This window comes from Garra rufa, chromosome 17 (genome assembly GCF_049309525.1).
Source record: "Garra rufa chromosome 17, GarRuf1.0, whole genome shotgun sequence".
Taxonomy (NCBI): domain Eukaryota; kingdom Metazoa; phylum Chordata; class Actinopteri; order Cypriniformes; family Cyprinidae; genus Garra; species Garra rufa.
The window spans coordinates 9,224,821-9,240,873 of record NC_133377.1 but is presented as its reverse complement, the minus strand read 5'-3'; the positions used below and the strand labels follow the sequence as shown (position 1 = coordinate 9,240,873).

The window sequence follows — 16,053 nt, the reverse complement described above, 5'->3', positions numbered from 1 at the left end:
AGGTGGGATTAATTGCGAATAATTAAAAAAAAATTGTGCGATTAATACGTTTTTTTTAATCAATTGACAGCACTGATAAGAACTGCTGATCTGTTAAGCCCAGTGTTGCAACTGTTAACAAAATCTAAATCAATTCAAAATCATTTATGTTAATTTAAATAAAGCTGAAATTAAATCAAATGTAAATATTTCATGAAAAAGTAAAAAAAAGTGAAATGTTGCCTTGTGCACAAAAAGTACTATTGTAGCTTCAAAACATTACGGTTGAACCACTGATGTCACACGGACTATTTTAAAGATGTCTTTACTACCTTTCTGGGCCTTGAACGTGTCAGTTGCATTCCTGTCTAAGCAGGGTCAGAAAGCTCTCAGATTTCATCAACAATATCTTAATTTGTGTTCCGAAGATGAGCAAAGGTTTGGAACGACATGAGGGGGAATATTTAATGACAGAATTTTAATTGTTGGGTGTACTATCCCTTTAATAATAAAAATCTTGCGCAAAAGAAAGAAAAGGAGAGCAGCTCTGAACTGCTGTTTTCAGAGCCACAAATGACTCACTTTACCTCCCTCTCTGCCTCTCTTTCTATCTGCCTTGATAAACTGGCTGCATTTCAGAGTCTGCAGAGAGAGAGAGATAGCTATCGAATTTCACCTCACTGCCATTTGACTAAAGCTTGTCCCCCTCTGGTCTCTGTGAAGCGATACCATCGCAGACTGTTTCACTGCCTCCAGATGGGTAATCGGCTGGCCAATTGGCAACAACAAAGGACAACAGGGTGCATTGTGGTCAGCTTCCTTCAATGGGTGGGCGGCCCACAAGACCAGTGTCACGTTCTTTTGCGAGTGACAAATTGGCTGGGGACCACACGGCTTGTTACATCTACTGTATCTCTAGAGCTGATCGTTTTTATAAAGCCCAGGTCCTTGAGCCCGACAGGACTCATATTGCCCATGCGGTCCCACTGGAACCCCTCACCAGAGCATCTGACAAGCGCAGCGTCTGTCAGTCTTAATTAGAAGTTCACATAAGGCCATCTCCCTCGTGGATCTCGCTGATATTGATTAAAGTAGAGTGGGAGATCCAACCGAACGCGACCACTCGGGGGAGAAGACGGCCAGCATACGGATCCTGGGATGCTGGGAAACAGCGTGGAGCTGCACTGATGCTGGAACAATCTTAACAGACAGACCCAGGATGTGATATGGCACAACACATGAGTTTAAGTGGTTTGTGGAAATAGAAAGTGGTTGCTATGGTGTTTCAGGTCAGAATGTTAACGCTGCAGTGTTGCTATGGTGTTAAAATTAACTTGCGATCCGTGTGGAGCTGCAATCCTTGCAGGAACTGAGTGAACGCATTTACTCGGATAACACAATTCATAGATATTAGCAGTCGGTCGGGTGTCGAATATACATGAAATGGGGTTGGAAACCCATTTAGCTCCATAAAGTGAAATATTTCTGAGTGAAAACTTGATTTGGATCTAATTTGGAATTGATTAGATTGTAAAACGTAGCAGGGGATGGTGAGCCAAAAAGTGAAGTCATTTCAGAGGCGGTGCACTATTATGAAAACTTGTTTACAAGCACTGAAAAGACCAGTAATGTGTATTAAAGGGATAGTTCACCCACAAATAAAAAATCTGTCATTAATTACTCACCCTCAGTCCAAACCTGTAAGACCTTCATTCATCTACAGAACACAAATTAAGATATTTTTGATGAAATCCTAAAGCTTTAGAAGCATAGACAGCAATGGAACACACAAGTTCAACACCCAAATGCTGGGTTCAGCCTGTTGGGTCATTTTGTTTGGTTATTATTAATATTTGTTCCCAGGTGCTGGGTAGTTTTTCTGCACTCTAAAAATGCTGTTATTTTTTTAACCCAAATGCTGGATTCAGCTATTGGGTTATTTGTAACAGTTTGTCTGTAACTCAGCTGCTGCATTTGAAAACTACTGTGTGTGACTATGAAAAAATATTTAGGAGCACCATGTGTGACTGACCAGATCAGCATATTTGTGTTTGCACTGAGGGAGGCTTCAAAGGTTTCTACATGTTTTTTACAACGTTGAGTAATGTATCACGGGCATATCTCATGAACAAAGTGTAGAGAGAGTGTAAATAAGAGATTTATTGTGCAGTGTAGAAACCTTCGTTGATTTATAACTTTGTGAGATCGTGATGAGGTAAGATGAGTGACAGCTTTTAAAGGTCCCATAGAATGGAAAACTGCATTTACCTTGGCATAGTTAAATAATAACAGTTCTGTACATTAACATGACATACCATGAGTCTCAAACACCATTGTTTCCTCCTCCTTATATAAATCTGGTGTTTGCAAAAGACCACCGAAAAAGAGGCCAATCCTACCATAACACTGACTATAACATTATAGTCGGGATCATTAATAGTCATGCCACCCGACATTTGCACAGCCCAATCATCAGAAGTTCTGCGGGTAGGCTATTGTGAAAAAACAAAGCGAGGACAATAGTGAAAATGGCAGATCACGGGAATAAATGTTAGGTTCCAGGTTGTGCAGGGATGGGTTGGTGTCTGTACTCAGAAAGGCAAGGAAAACAAATAAGTCGAGCCACTAAAGGGACACGGTTAGCTTCTTGCTAGCGGTAGCCTGTTACATTGCAGTACATACAATTTCACATAAACAGAGTAAGGAGAGATGACTGCGCGGTGTATGGTGAAAGATTTGCAGATCCTGACAGCATCTAAACTTGTCAAATGTGCTAATTACTGCCGCTGTAGTATAACGTTACACAGAGCACGTGTGATCGCAAATCTCAAAAGTGAAAGCAAAAAGTGATTGTGCATTCAAAATTGCAATTTCAATGTTAATAGCGGCTCGAGCTCTGTAATTAAATATATATTTTCCTCCATGTGTTCCTTTCCTGCTGTGTAAGCTATTGAAATGAGCTGCCGTGTGAAACAGCCAATCAGAGCAAAGCTCATTTTTATTCGTGAACCATTCAAATAAGGTAATAACAGACCATTTCATTCTAGGGACAAATCCTAGGGTTGTAAATGGACTTGTAAAACCGTTTCTGGAGAATTTTTGCCCTTTCTTATGCCATATACCTTCTATGTAGATATCAGAGAACAATTTAAAATACTGTATTGTATCAATGCATTCTATGGCACCTTTAAGAATACCCTTATAATGTATTATACATGTAATTATATTATACAGGCTTCATAGAAAGTGTTACCGAAGAGAGAAACTCAAACAGGCTTGGATGAGTAAATGATGACAGGATTTTTCTATCCCTTGAACAACATAAATATGGTAACATTGATTTCAAGGTGTCTTTAGCGCAATTCAAGTCCACAATGAGCGTGTGACTGGTGTAAATGGTTGTAAATGTGTGTGCATCCATCGGGCCAGAGAGCTCATGCTGTTTAATACCTCTCCCTGTCCTTGATGGTGGAATCGGGACAGTATGTTGCCATGACGACCGAGACCCATAATGGTTGCCACAGCGATGAGAGAACAAGGCGCACATGCAGTGGTTGTCAGGGGCGACCGGGGAGAGCGAGAGAGAACGAGCGAGGCCAGTGAAGTGGATGGGTAACAGCGAGAAAACAATTGAACATAAAGATTCAACAAAAATGATCCCACTCAGCTGGGAGATGAAGGGACATAACCTTCACTTTGCAGTGGGTATGAACGAGAGATAGAGAGGGACGTCCAACACGTGGCGTCCAATCTGGAGCAAAGTCACCCTCTCCTTCAAGAGGCCTTTATTTCAGCACTGATTATTTTTAGCTCTACGCGCTGCCGTCTCTCTGGAATACACGACGGTGACCATTGCAGCAAGGTGAAAAGTTGAGTGCCTATGGGCGGCACGTGCACGTACACGTATGTCTACAGATGGTACAAGACTGCCTTTCAAAGGTCACCCGTCTAACATCTTGATGATCTCGCATTCCTGTTCACCTCTTCACGATCAAACGGCAACCTTTCACCTCACCGGCAGACTCGCAGTCTGGCACAGTCAAGGGTTGTTGTTAAAGCAATGACCTCTGAAGAGATCTACCATCGACTAATGCAAAAGTTAAAGGTGCCAGACTCTCTGCACCAACTGGGGTTTACGACAATGCTGTGGGCACTATTCCCAGTTGCAAGCTGGGTAAATAAATGAAAAACTGGTTCCATCACAAGGCCACCGGAACGGCTTGTGAAAAACACAATTAGCGCATTTCGCAATGCCGACGTGCTACAGTTGCCATGGTGCTCACTGCTTCAGTGAGTTTTTAATAAGCTAATAAGCAAGTTCAAAACAGCGTAAGCCCACCGAGAGCACATCTAGGGAAATGTCTAAGCATAGAAATGGTCACATAATGAGCGCGGTGATGTGGCGTCGTACCGCCAATATTATAAACCAACACACCCAGGCTGCTATCACAAAGCTGGAGGATGTTTTTTCAAAACGCATGCTCTGTTCAGAGGCCGTGAGGGTTTAAATAACAGGCAATGACAATCAGTTGAGACTCGTCTGTGCTGATTGGACGGTTCGCGCTCGTCCAGTCAAGGTTAGCACGTGCTGGGAGGCAGCTGGGGAGCCGTTTCTGATTTGTGTTGTTTTCAGCTGTCAGTTGGCATCTTCTCAGTGCACCATCAGCAACACTGAGCATGAACTGGTCATCAAATACAATTAAAAAGATTAAATGAAACCATCACTCATTGCATATTGCATGCAATTTTTATCAGTGCGCTTGCTCAATTTATGATTGGAATTAACTTCTGGCGGTTTTCTAATGGCGTTCATTTGTCTTTTTTTGTTGAGGCGTGCAGAGCTCCCGCAGCGCGGCTGCCATCACAGACAGAATGCTAAACAGAATTTGACTGACTGATTGATTAACGCCCCGTAGCAGCCTGTCCTCCGCGGTTCTCGTCTCGGGGGCGGGGCCTGGAATGTGCGGCCGTGGCACTGGGAAAGATGTAGATGAGCGGCGAGAGTAATAATGTGAGCGATTGTGTGAGTGGAGGTTTAAAACAGAGAAGAGTGCCTGAGACAGTGATAAACAAGAGCATCTATGGGAAATGAGAGAGACAAATGTGTCCTCACCTATCCACCTGTCATTCCCATACAAAGAGAGATTGTCTTTGGTCATATCGTAGTATCCAATCTTCTTGTAGCTTCCTCCTGCCGAGAGAAAGGGAGAGAGTGCGATTCAGAAATAGTTTAGAGTCAACATCAAATGGCATTCGCAAAACATTTTTCCTCTATAATGTGACATGTTTTTGAGAGAGGATACTTAAAGAGGAAAAAAAATGTGATTGACTTCATTTTATCCACTGGGAATTCAGCTTTATGCAAATGCGCAGAGATGCGAAGTGGTGACTACCAGTGGGAGTGCAGGGTGACCCTGTTAAGATGCAATTAAGAAAGCGCTTTATTTCAGCATTGGGAAACATTATGCAAACACAAACAACATTTTTCTTATGTTGCTTAGTTCATCCCAAAATCCATTTTGTTATCATTTACTCAACCTTGTGTCATTCGAAACCTGTAAGACTTTAACCCTTGTGCATTAATTTAAAAAAGTTACACATAGGTTCATAGAGGACAAAAATGTCGAAAAACTGTCATACAAATTTGAAGCTTTGGAGTACAGACTTAAAGAAGACTCTTGGCAGATTATTGTTGAAGTTAAAAAAGTTGTAAAAATTTAAAATCCAAAAAGTTATAGAGGTTTAAGATTATATATATTTTTTATAAAATAATTTGAACTGAATTGATAGAAAATCAAAGCCATAAATCTAAACAAGTTGTGTTCCAAATCTGAGGTTGATATTTCAAAAAAGGAGCTTTTAGTAAGATTCACTTAAGACTAAGTGCAGTATCAAACTTTTCCCATTAGATTCACTGAAGCTTCACTGATCCCACTGCGTACACAACAGCGGGATTCGTGATTCGCAGAACAGTATAATTTCTCTCTCTCAAACATTACAGATGTGCACACACACACAAACACACAAAAATTTTATTTAGGACACACATAGAAGCCACACTCCATACCAACATACCCACACAATTTTAGCTGCATAATTCATCTAATTGACCCTATAATAGACTATAATATGCATAAGTAGAAAACAGGAATAAAGCGAGTATTTGCTTTATATGCCAAACTTCAAGAAATGGCACCATCTAGTAAAGCCTTGCCAGCAGAATGAAAGCCTATTAACAAATATTGCATCATAGTTAAATGGCCCTGGGATTAAAAATTGCAGTTTTAATGAGTTTCAATTAGGACATTATTGTCCTTAAGGTCCTGAGAGGAACTATTTTTTGTACCTAGTGTAAAACAGATTTATTATAGGAAATAAGGGTGAAATTAAAAATTGCAATAAACATTTATGCAGTTGGCATTAACACAGGCAAAATTATCAAGAAAAACAAAACTGAAAAAGACAAAAAAGTCACACAAGGGTTAATAGTATTAATATTCAGAACACAAATAAAGAGATTTTATACTGTCTCATCCAATGAAAGTCCATCTAAAATCCAAACTAAGCAAAATCCATATGCATCAAGTTTTCATTCATGCTTTTGAACGATGGACATGTATAGAGCACATCAAAAATGGTAAACGGAAATGCAAATTTGGGTGCTTAAAGCCCAAAACCTGTGGGATTTGTTCTAAAGCATCAAACAAGCACATATACAGGGACATAGTGCTTGGGGAAAAAATGAGATGGGAGAAAAAATATATATAATTCAGTGTGTTTACATTCCTTGCAAAAGTAGTGTCTTTCCCCAAGAAAGCCTGAGTTTCTCTGCAAAAGAAAGCTTTGCATTCTCTTGCAAAAGCACTGAAATGTGTGTGCAAAATGTTGTAGTCAATTCCACCTAATCCGAGACCAAGACCAAGACTTTGAGGGATTGAGACCAAGACAAGACCAAGACTAAGGCAGGTTGAGATCGAGTCAAGACCAGACCAGCACTGCTCAAATTGGCACAGAATCTGCATCTGAATTGGTACAATTACAAATACTTATATAATGTTGAGAATAATGTTGAATGCTGGTATAAAAGCAATATAATTTATTTTTTCAATTCAATTCTCTTGCTCTGGTGATATTGCTTAATTATATAATATATAAAAATCCACATCTCATACACTCAAGCACTCATACTCTCAAGCATCTTCAATTTTGTGGGTGTATGTTTTCATTTTGGTGACATTTTTTGGTGACCACTTTGGGGCCTCAACAAACTTCCAAGGGGGCCTCAAGATGACTTAAAATTATATAAAATAAGACAAAACAAAACAAGCATTAAAGATATTTCTTCGTATTTGGATATTTTTTATAATGAATATACATCTTTCTAGTCATGTTAGGCTCTAAATATTTTTCGTGATTGGAGGGAGGTTGTAAATAAATCAGACAATGTACTGGCAATTTAGTGATATCCCCACAGTTGTGGTCTTGAACTGTCTTGAAACAAAATCCCAAGTCCTCTGAGACCAAGACAAGACCATCAAAAATGGTCTTAAGATAGGTCTCAAGATTAAGACCGGTCTCAAGTACTACAACACTAGTGCTAAGGCAAAGTTTTTGGGGGGAATGCAATACTCTGTACATTTTAGCTTCTCTTTACCATCTTTGATGTGGTCTATGTTTACATGTTTACATGTAAATAAAAGCCTAAACTCAATCTGTTCATCATATAAAGCAAATGTGTCTATTTAAAAGACTTGGATTAAACCGCATGATTCATATGAATTATTGTTATGACAGTAATTACTATTATTTGGTTGCATGGGCTTTTAATAAATGGACAAAATTATGAGAGAATAATAATAATATCTTAACCGATCCAGAAGAAAAATTTACAGATAATTTACTCACCCCATTGTCATTCAAGATGTTCATGTCTTTCTTTCTTTCTTTCTTAAAGAAATGATGTTTCTTGAGGAAAATATTTCAGGAATGTTCTCCATACAGTGGACTTCTATGGTGCCCATGATTTTGAACTTCCAAAATGCAGTTTAAATGCAACTTCAAGGGGCTCTAAACGATCCCAGCCGAGGAAGAAGGGTCTTATCCAGCAAAATGATTGGTTATTTTCTAAAAAAAAAATTACAATTTATATACTTTTTAATCACAAATGCTCGCCTTGTCTAGCTCTGCATATGCAAACTCTGTGTAATCCGGTTCAAGACAGTTAGGGTATGTCGAAAAACTCCCAACTCATTTTCACCTCCAACTTCAAAATCATCCTACATCGCTGTTTTACCTTTTTTTTTATAAAGTATGTTTGACCCTCCTTGCACGTTCACTTTGTAAACACTGGGTCGGTACTTCTGCAGCAATGTAGGACAATTTTGAAGGTGGAGGAGAAAATGGAATAGGAGTTTTTTGACATACCCTAACTGTATTGACAAGACGAGCATTTGAGGTTAAAAAGTATAATTTGCACTTTTTTTTTAAGAAAATAAGCGATCGTTTCGCTAGATAAGACTCTTCTTCCTCCGCTGAGATCGTTTAGAGCTCTTTGAAGCTGCATTGAAACTGTATTCTGGAAGTTTAAAATCGCAGGCACCATAGAAGTTCACTATATGGAGAACATTTCTGAAATGTTTTCCTCAAGAAACAATTTCTTTACGACTAAAGAAAGAAAAACACGAACATCTTGGATGACAAGGGGGTGAGTGAATTATCTGTCCTTTTTTGTTCTGGAAGTGAACTTCTCCTTTAATTTGTGTTTTGAAGATGAATGCAACTCTTACTGGGTTTGGAATGACATAAGCATGATTGAATGAAAACTGAAAAGTCATCATGACCATGCTTGTCAGTGTGAATAGGACTTCACTGTTCTCTTAATTTTGAGTCAGACTTGTGGATCGGTGTCTGAGTCATATGTTTAAAACTTTTCTGACTTGTGGTGTCAATTCACAACAATAACTAACCTGTTTGAGTCTGATTTTTGAGTAGTTTTGACTGACTCATTGAAGTCATGAATCATTTGTTTGTGAATCAGACAGCACTGGTTGTTGTTGAATGTTTGTTGTTGCGTGCAACTCAATAGAAAGCTGTTCATTTATTGTCTTTTTTATTACATTCATTTTAAAGTGGAAGTTTAACAAACGTTATGAAAACCATTTATTTTTATGTAATAGAACAAAAAAAGAATCAGTTTGTGATTCCCAATTCCACCCGCTCCAGAAGAGGCTGAGAGTCAAGATCTGTAGAGTATTTAGCTTCTCTTTCAAACCTATCATTTACTATTATTGCTGTGACCTTTTCTAACATTCAAATTAATGAGCATTAAACAGGCAAGGTTTTATAAAAGCTAGGTTGCCAGAAGCCTAAAGTAATGACTAAATAATTCTTCAGCTGTTGATTAACATTAACTAGTCTGCACTGCTTAGGTGAACTAAACCAAAAAAAAAGAAAATAATTCAGATGTGAAGTATTTTAAATCATTTACAAAAAGAACAGGAAAATGTTTTACAAAAGTAAACGGTCAGTTTTGATTCCACATTGACTTTCAGAGATGCACGGAAGCGGAAAACAGATAAAAGGAGAGTTTTAAGGGAGGAACAAAGGGAAAGAGAAATGTCACTACACATCGCTGTGAATCAATACGGTGAGGCTGGATCAGATTTTGAGCAGCCTTTAGAGACCAAACAACACTGGATTAGACAAACAGACTGCAAACAGATCTATCATCAATCCTTATATTTCAGCAGGCGTATCAGCTGAGCTTTAAATGAGAATGCACAATAGGGTCGCTCTCCCTAAAAATCAGCTTTATAGAGAGCGCTGTAATTGCGTAGCACCATATCAGCAGCGCTCGAGCGAGAACCGTAAGACAGAGGAATTTATCTTCTGTTACGTTCTCTTGCTCCATTTCTCTGTTTTCTTTAACGCACGCCCTCCCTCTTTTTCTCAAACACACACTGGCGGGCATCAGAGATCTGTGCAGGGCTCTAAGGGCCTCCACCCCCAAATACAACGAGAAATTAGCTTAAGTGAGAACCATTATAATTATCAGGTGATCATTAAGCATAATTACTCCAGTCAGCTTGGGCTTCCCCCTGGGAGACTTGAAAAGGAGGGAAAAGAGATAGAGGAAGAAAGAACGGCTCTGGAAGCGCTGTATGATCCAGGCATTAGAAGAAATGCCTAAAAGACTTTAATTTCCACAGTTTAGATAGTATCATCTAAGCTTTGCTTTGGTCTCTGGCTGTAGATCTTCCTGTAGTTTCAGAGTAAAAATCACTTTTTCAGGTGGTGCTTTCTGTTATTATTGCTCATCATACTTTCAACATCTAGGAAACTAAAGCAACAACATAGCAGCGCATTAGCAACTGCACAACAACAACCACTGAAATAATTTTAACCACTGTGGAGGTAACTTTTGTATGGGCAAGCATCACTCACCATTTTGGTGGACTCATTTGACTTAGACCATCAAACAACAACAACAAAGAATAGCAATGCTTTAGCAACCACCTAGCAATGCCTTAGCAACACCTCAATATCATCCTAATGACTACCTACTTTTACCTAGCACTGTTAAAAAAATCTTTGTATGGGAAAGCATTACTTACATGTTGGTAGGCTTTTTTTTTATTTGGGGCATTAAATAACCACATAGCAATACACTAGCAATAACGTAGCAACACCTTAGCAACAGCACAACTCCCTGGTAACTACCCACATTTTTTTATTTCAATTTGGGTCAGAAAATATCACCTAGAAATGCCCTAGCAACCACATAGCAACAAATAAAGATATTACTAGTGCTACTACTTCACAACAGCAAAACATCACCCTGGTAACTACCTACTTTAACCAAGAACTGTTGAAGAAACCTTTGCATGTGCACCCATTAGTCACATTTTGGTGAGTTTTTGTTTTAGGATATTAAATAACCACTTTGCAATACTCTAGCAATCACCTAGCAAAATCTTGAAAACAGCACAACAACTCCCTGACAACTACCTGTATTAAATTTTGCAATGTGGAGTTGACATTTGATGGATCAATTTACATTAGCAACGCCACAACATCACCCTGTTAACTACACAGGCTACTTTAACCCAGTACCAAGAAACCTGGGCATGTAGTACTCTTACTTCCAATAGAAAATAACACCTAGCAATGCCCTAGCAACCAACTAGCAACACCTTTGATCTTTCTTCTAACGAGCTGATGATCTGAATCAGGTGCGTTAAATGAGGGAGACATACAAAATGTGCAGATCAGTGGGCCCCCGAAGACTGGAGTTGAGCACCACTGCCCTAGAAACCACCTAGCAACACCTTAGCAACAGCACAACAACACCCTGGAAACGTTCTATGCTAACCTAGCACTGTGGAGGTCACTTTTGCATGGGCAAGCATTACTCACAATTTTCGTGGACTTCTTTGACTTGGGATCAGTAAACAAAAAACTAGCAATGGCTGAGCATTGCCCTTAATAAACATCTAGCACTGTCCTAGCAACCACCTAGCAACACTTTAACAATGGGCTTTTTTAAAATTTGGAACAGAAAATAACAAATATGGAACAGAAAATAGCAACCACCTAGCAACACTTTAACAACAGCATAACAATGCCCTGACAACCACCCACATTATTAGAATTTTGGAGTTTACTTTTTATAGGCAAGCAGAACTGACTTTATAATTAGCTTTTTTTTTTAAATTGGGAGCATTGCCCTTAATAAACATCTAGCACTGTCCTAGCAACCACCTAGCAACACTTTAACAACAGCATAACAATGCCCTGGCAACCACCCACATTATTAGAATTTTGGAGTTTACTTTTTATGGGCAAGAAGAACTGACTTTATAATTAGCTTTTTTTAAATTTGGAACAGAAAATAACAAATGTGGAACAGAAAATATCAATCAACTAGCAACACCTTAGCAACAGCACATCTCCCTGGCAACTACCTTTATTAACCTAGCACTGTAGAGACGTCTGATGGGCAAGAAAAACTTACCTCATGGCCTTTGAATTTGGGTCAGAAAATAACACTTAGCAATGCACTAAAAACCACCTAGCACCTGTTTTTAACACAAAACAGCATAACAATGCCCTGGCAACTACCAACATTACCCTAGCATTTTGAAGTTTACTTTTTTAATGGGCAAGCACAACTTATTTTATTGTGGTCTTTTTTTTTAAATTTGTAACAGAAAATGTTAATCACCTAGCAACACCTTAGCAACAGCACAACAACTGTCTGGCAGCTTCATATATGAACCTAGCACTGTGGAGGTAACTTCTGCATAAGCAGGCATCACTGAGACTGTGGTTGGCTTTTTATTTAGGACTGTTATTAACTATCTATTAATGCCCTAGTGACCACCTAGCAACACCTTAGTAACAGCACAACAACACCCTGATAACTTCCTACATTAACCTAGCATTTTAGAGTTGAATTTTGACAACAACATAGCACAGTACTAGCAACCACCATGCAACAGCATAACAACACCATGACAACCACACACTTGACCCTAGAATTTTAGAGTTGAATTTTGATGGGCAAGCAAGCACAACTTACATTATTGGTGGGCCTTTTTTTAAATTTGGGACAGGAAATAACACCTAACGATGCTCTAGCAACCACCTAGCAACACCTTAGCAACAGCACAACAACACCCTGATAACTTCCCACATTAACCTACAGCACTGTGGAGATAACTTTTGCATGGGCAAGTATCACTCACAATTTTGGTAGACTTTTTTGACTTGGACCAATATACAACAACATAGCACTGTTCTAGCAACCACCTTGCAACAGCATAACAACACCCTGACAACCACCCACATCACCCTAGCATTCTGAAGGCGATTTTTTATGGACAAGCAAAACTTGCATTATAGTGTTTTTTTGTGACCAGGAAGTAACCACCTAGAAACCACTCAAAACACCCTGGCTACTGCACACCAACACCTTAGCAGTCGCACTGCAATGACTACTGCAGCTTGAACACTGTAGCAGAGTGGCAGTGCGTTCTGGAGGGGGCAACTATTCATATTTTCTTCAGAAAATGTTAAAATCGAGTTCTATTTTTTATTGTGTCAAACAAAGAGGGATTGACGTAGGATCTGGGCACCGGCAGAGACACAAAGAGATGTGACAGATTGAACAGGGGAACACAGGCGCACTGATCAAAAAGACAGCTTCTGAAACGACGCCAATACAAAGACCAAAAACAAACGACAGGAGAGAGAAAAGGATCCAATCTGCGTGCGACAGCTGAGGTTGCAGCCACAATACACTTGTCACTCGAGGAGGTTAACAAGCAAATGAAGGAAGAGATGCCCCTGTCACCATATCTGGAAATGTGTGAAGAAGTTCAAATGGAATACTTAAGTCTGGAAATGAGGCTGCATGGAATATGAGGCTTCCATTGGTATTCCAGATGCTGGTTGTATAAACGTTACTTTCCCGAGTGGCTGGTAATTCTTATGATGCTTACCTTGTTTGACTTTCAATCCCACAATACTAACATCTTCAAAGACGCTCTAAATACCTGTGTGAGTGAGGCCTTGGATTCTTGTTAACCTGGCTGACCTTTGCCAGACTAGGCCAAATGACCAATCTGGCCAAACTGCCATATTCACGAAGAGTTGTAGCAGCTTCAGAACCTTTCATTGAGCAATAATGGAGGTCACTGTGCTTCTGTGAACCTTTAATACCATCAATTCTTTTACACTGGCATCCACATTTATACTCTGACACAAGTCTATATCAGAGGTTTATGGAGAGATATTTGAACCAGGTTCAGGTTTTGCTCCGTCATGCACTGTGAACTCTAGAACTTTATATAGACTTCATATGCCCAAAGGAAACTGGTTTCATTCAGGCACAATGATGTCATTTAATTCTTATGTTTCAGTATAAAAATCATATGTTGCCATTTATTAATTAATTTACTTATTTTAACCTCACCATCAGACCTGCACACACAGGAATGCGATAAATCGCAGGCTAAAAATGCTGCCTACACTGAGGTAAGATGGCAGCCAGGCACGTCTGAATCCAATTTTTGCACAACATCCCGTCTACTAAGATGCTTTCATCTGGTTGGCTTTTGAAGGCGGAATATATGCATTCCTTCTTTGATATCCCATATCTGTGCATGAGCTTTGGCGGTTGGTGCAAAGAATAAAAATGGCATCGTAAGGAGTATAAAATTATTTATAAATTCCCAATGTTTCAAAATGATGGAATTTCGACTTTAGGGATTAAATATTTTCTTTTTTATGTTTAAAACTTCCTTGAAGTTGTTCTAGATCAGTGGTTCGGCCTCAGCAAAAATTTGGGTGCAGGATGATTTAAAATTATTTCAGTTATTATTATTAACTAGGGGTGTAAATGTATTCATGTATTCATCCTGAATCCTGAGTCACGATACAGTCGTCAACATTTGGTTCATGAAGTCAGACGACAAATCCACTTGTTAAGTCGTGATGTAAGGAAAGCTGTTTCCGGGTCCAATACTCATTTCACTTGAGAATACCATCTCAACAGCCCTTTTAAGCACTGTTTATTTAATTACACATTTAATCATAACATTTAAAAAACCCTATGGTGTACACTACAGTCTCTGTGCTCACAGCATCCCAGACACAAATATTTTAACGATTTATAAAAGATGAATCATTGTCTGGCCATCTGGGATTTCGGTATTGAGATAAAGATTTTTTGGTAGTATTATACCACATTGTGAGTATATATTAGCACAGCTTGTTGCTTTCTTGTGCCATTTGATAGAGCATTTGGACCCGGAAGTCAGACTTAACAAGATGATACAGTCAGTCATAGGCGATCAGTCCAGAGAGGGGCACGTCAGAAAAGACAGAAAAGTGCAGAAGAAGAGACGATCTATGCACCAACCCAAAACAAGAGTGGTGAGTTCAGATGGCACACAAGAGCTCGAAGAACCACCAGCTTGTTTTAAAAAAGCTATGTGGGAAAGTTTAGAGTTCTAGATGCACTGGTCAACCGGATATAAATCAGAACCAGTTTCTAGGGGTTAAAGCACGTAGCACTGAAACCCTACTGTAACTGTTAGAGAGGCCAAGGATCAGCAATCTCTACATAAATCTGATTGGGCAGACCAAACCGTAAGTCATAGAGACTTGAAACTTGGAGGGATGGTAGTACTCCCACCATCTACAACGTCACCAAGGCTCACCCCAATCGGCCTTACAGGGACGCTACAGCGATCAAAAGAAACTCCTGAACGGTTTGCCACAGGTTCAAGTGTCTTATGTTGTTGGAATCCTTGGCTCATGCCAGACAAAACACATCTATTGGATTCCTCTGTCACTCTGGTGAACTTTTTTTTTTTTTTTGAAAAACCTACTTTTGCGAACTAGTCCTAGGATTTTCGCCCTGATCAAAACTATGAGATGAATGAGATATCTTCGTCAAACTGGAAAGACGTATGTAGGAGCTGAATCATATGAAAAAGGTCATATGAAAAAAGTTGCAGAGCTTGGCCACTTGGTGGCGCTATAATAGGGAAAAAATGACCATAACTATGCAACCGTTTGTCCTATCAAAGTGAAAATTGGTACTTCGTCAAAAGTGCCACAAGCGTCTGTAAAGACATTTATTTGCTTATCTTGCTTATATTTTGCTTTATTTGCTGACTGGAATGAAACTCGGCAGGCATTTTTGACTTACAGCCCTAAAGGTCTGCGATAAATTTCAAGAAATCTGCCAGTATGGGGTGCTATCACTTTTTTCAAGGGCGTAAACGATTGTATATTGCATTATTTTTTACACAAACACACGGTATTCATATCATATGGTAGACCTTCTTGTTCCGAACAACTTTGTCTCTAGGACCACTGCTGTTGATCAAGCCATTAATTAAAAGCTTGAGAAGATGTGAAAACTTGCTTTTGCGAACTAGTCATGGATTTTTCGCTCAATCTGGACAAAAACACAGAGGTACAATTCTCTGGACTTTCTGAGTCAATAATTACCCCCAAAATTTTGAAATGTACCGATTGGGATGCTATAACAGCATAATTCAG

The 16,053-nt window shown here is 39.2% G+C and overlaps 1 protein-coding gene across 2 annotated transcripts in view; it reads right to left on the bottom strand.

The window, feature by feature from the left end:
• Positions 1-16,053, bottom strand: part of gabbr1b (gamma-aminobutyric acid (GABA) B receptor, 1b) — a 113,201-nt gene that overhangs the window by 43,205 nt on the left and 53,943 nt on the right. For both annotated transcript variants that reach the window (XM_073821829.1, XM_073821828.1), the window contains one exon: positions 5,093-5,170. In XM_073821829.1, the coding sequence (XP_073677930.1) occupies positions 5,093-5,170 (78 nt within the window). The remainder of the gene's footprint in view (positions 1-5,092; positions 5,171-16,053) is intronic.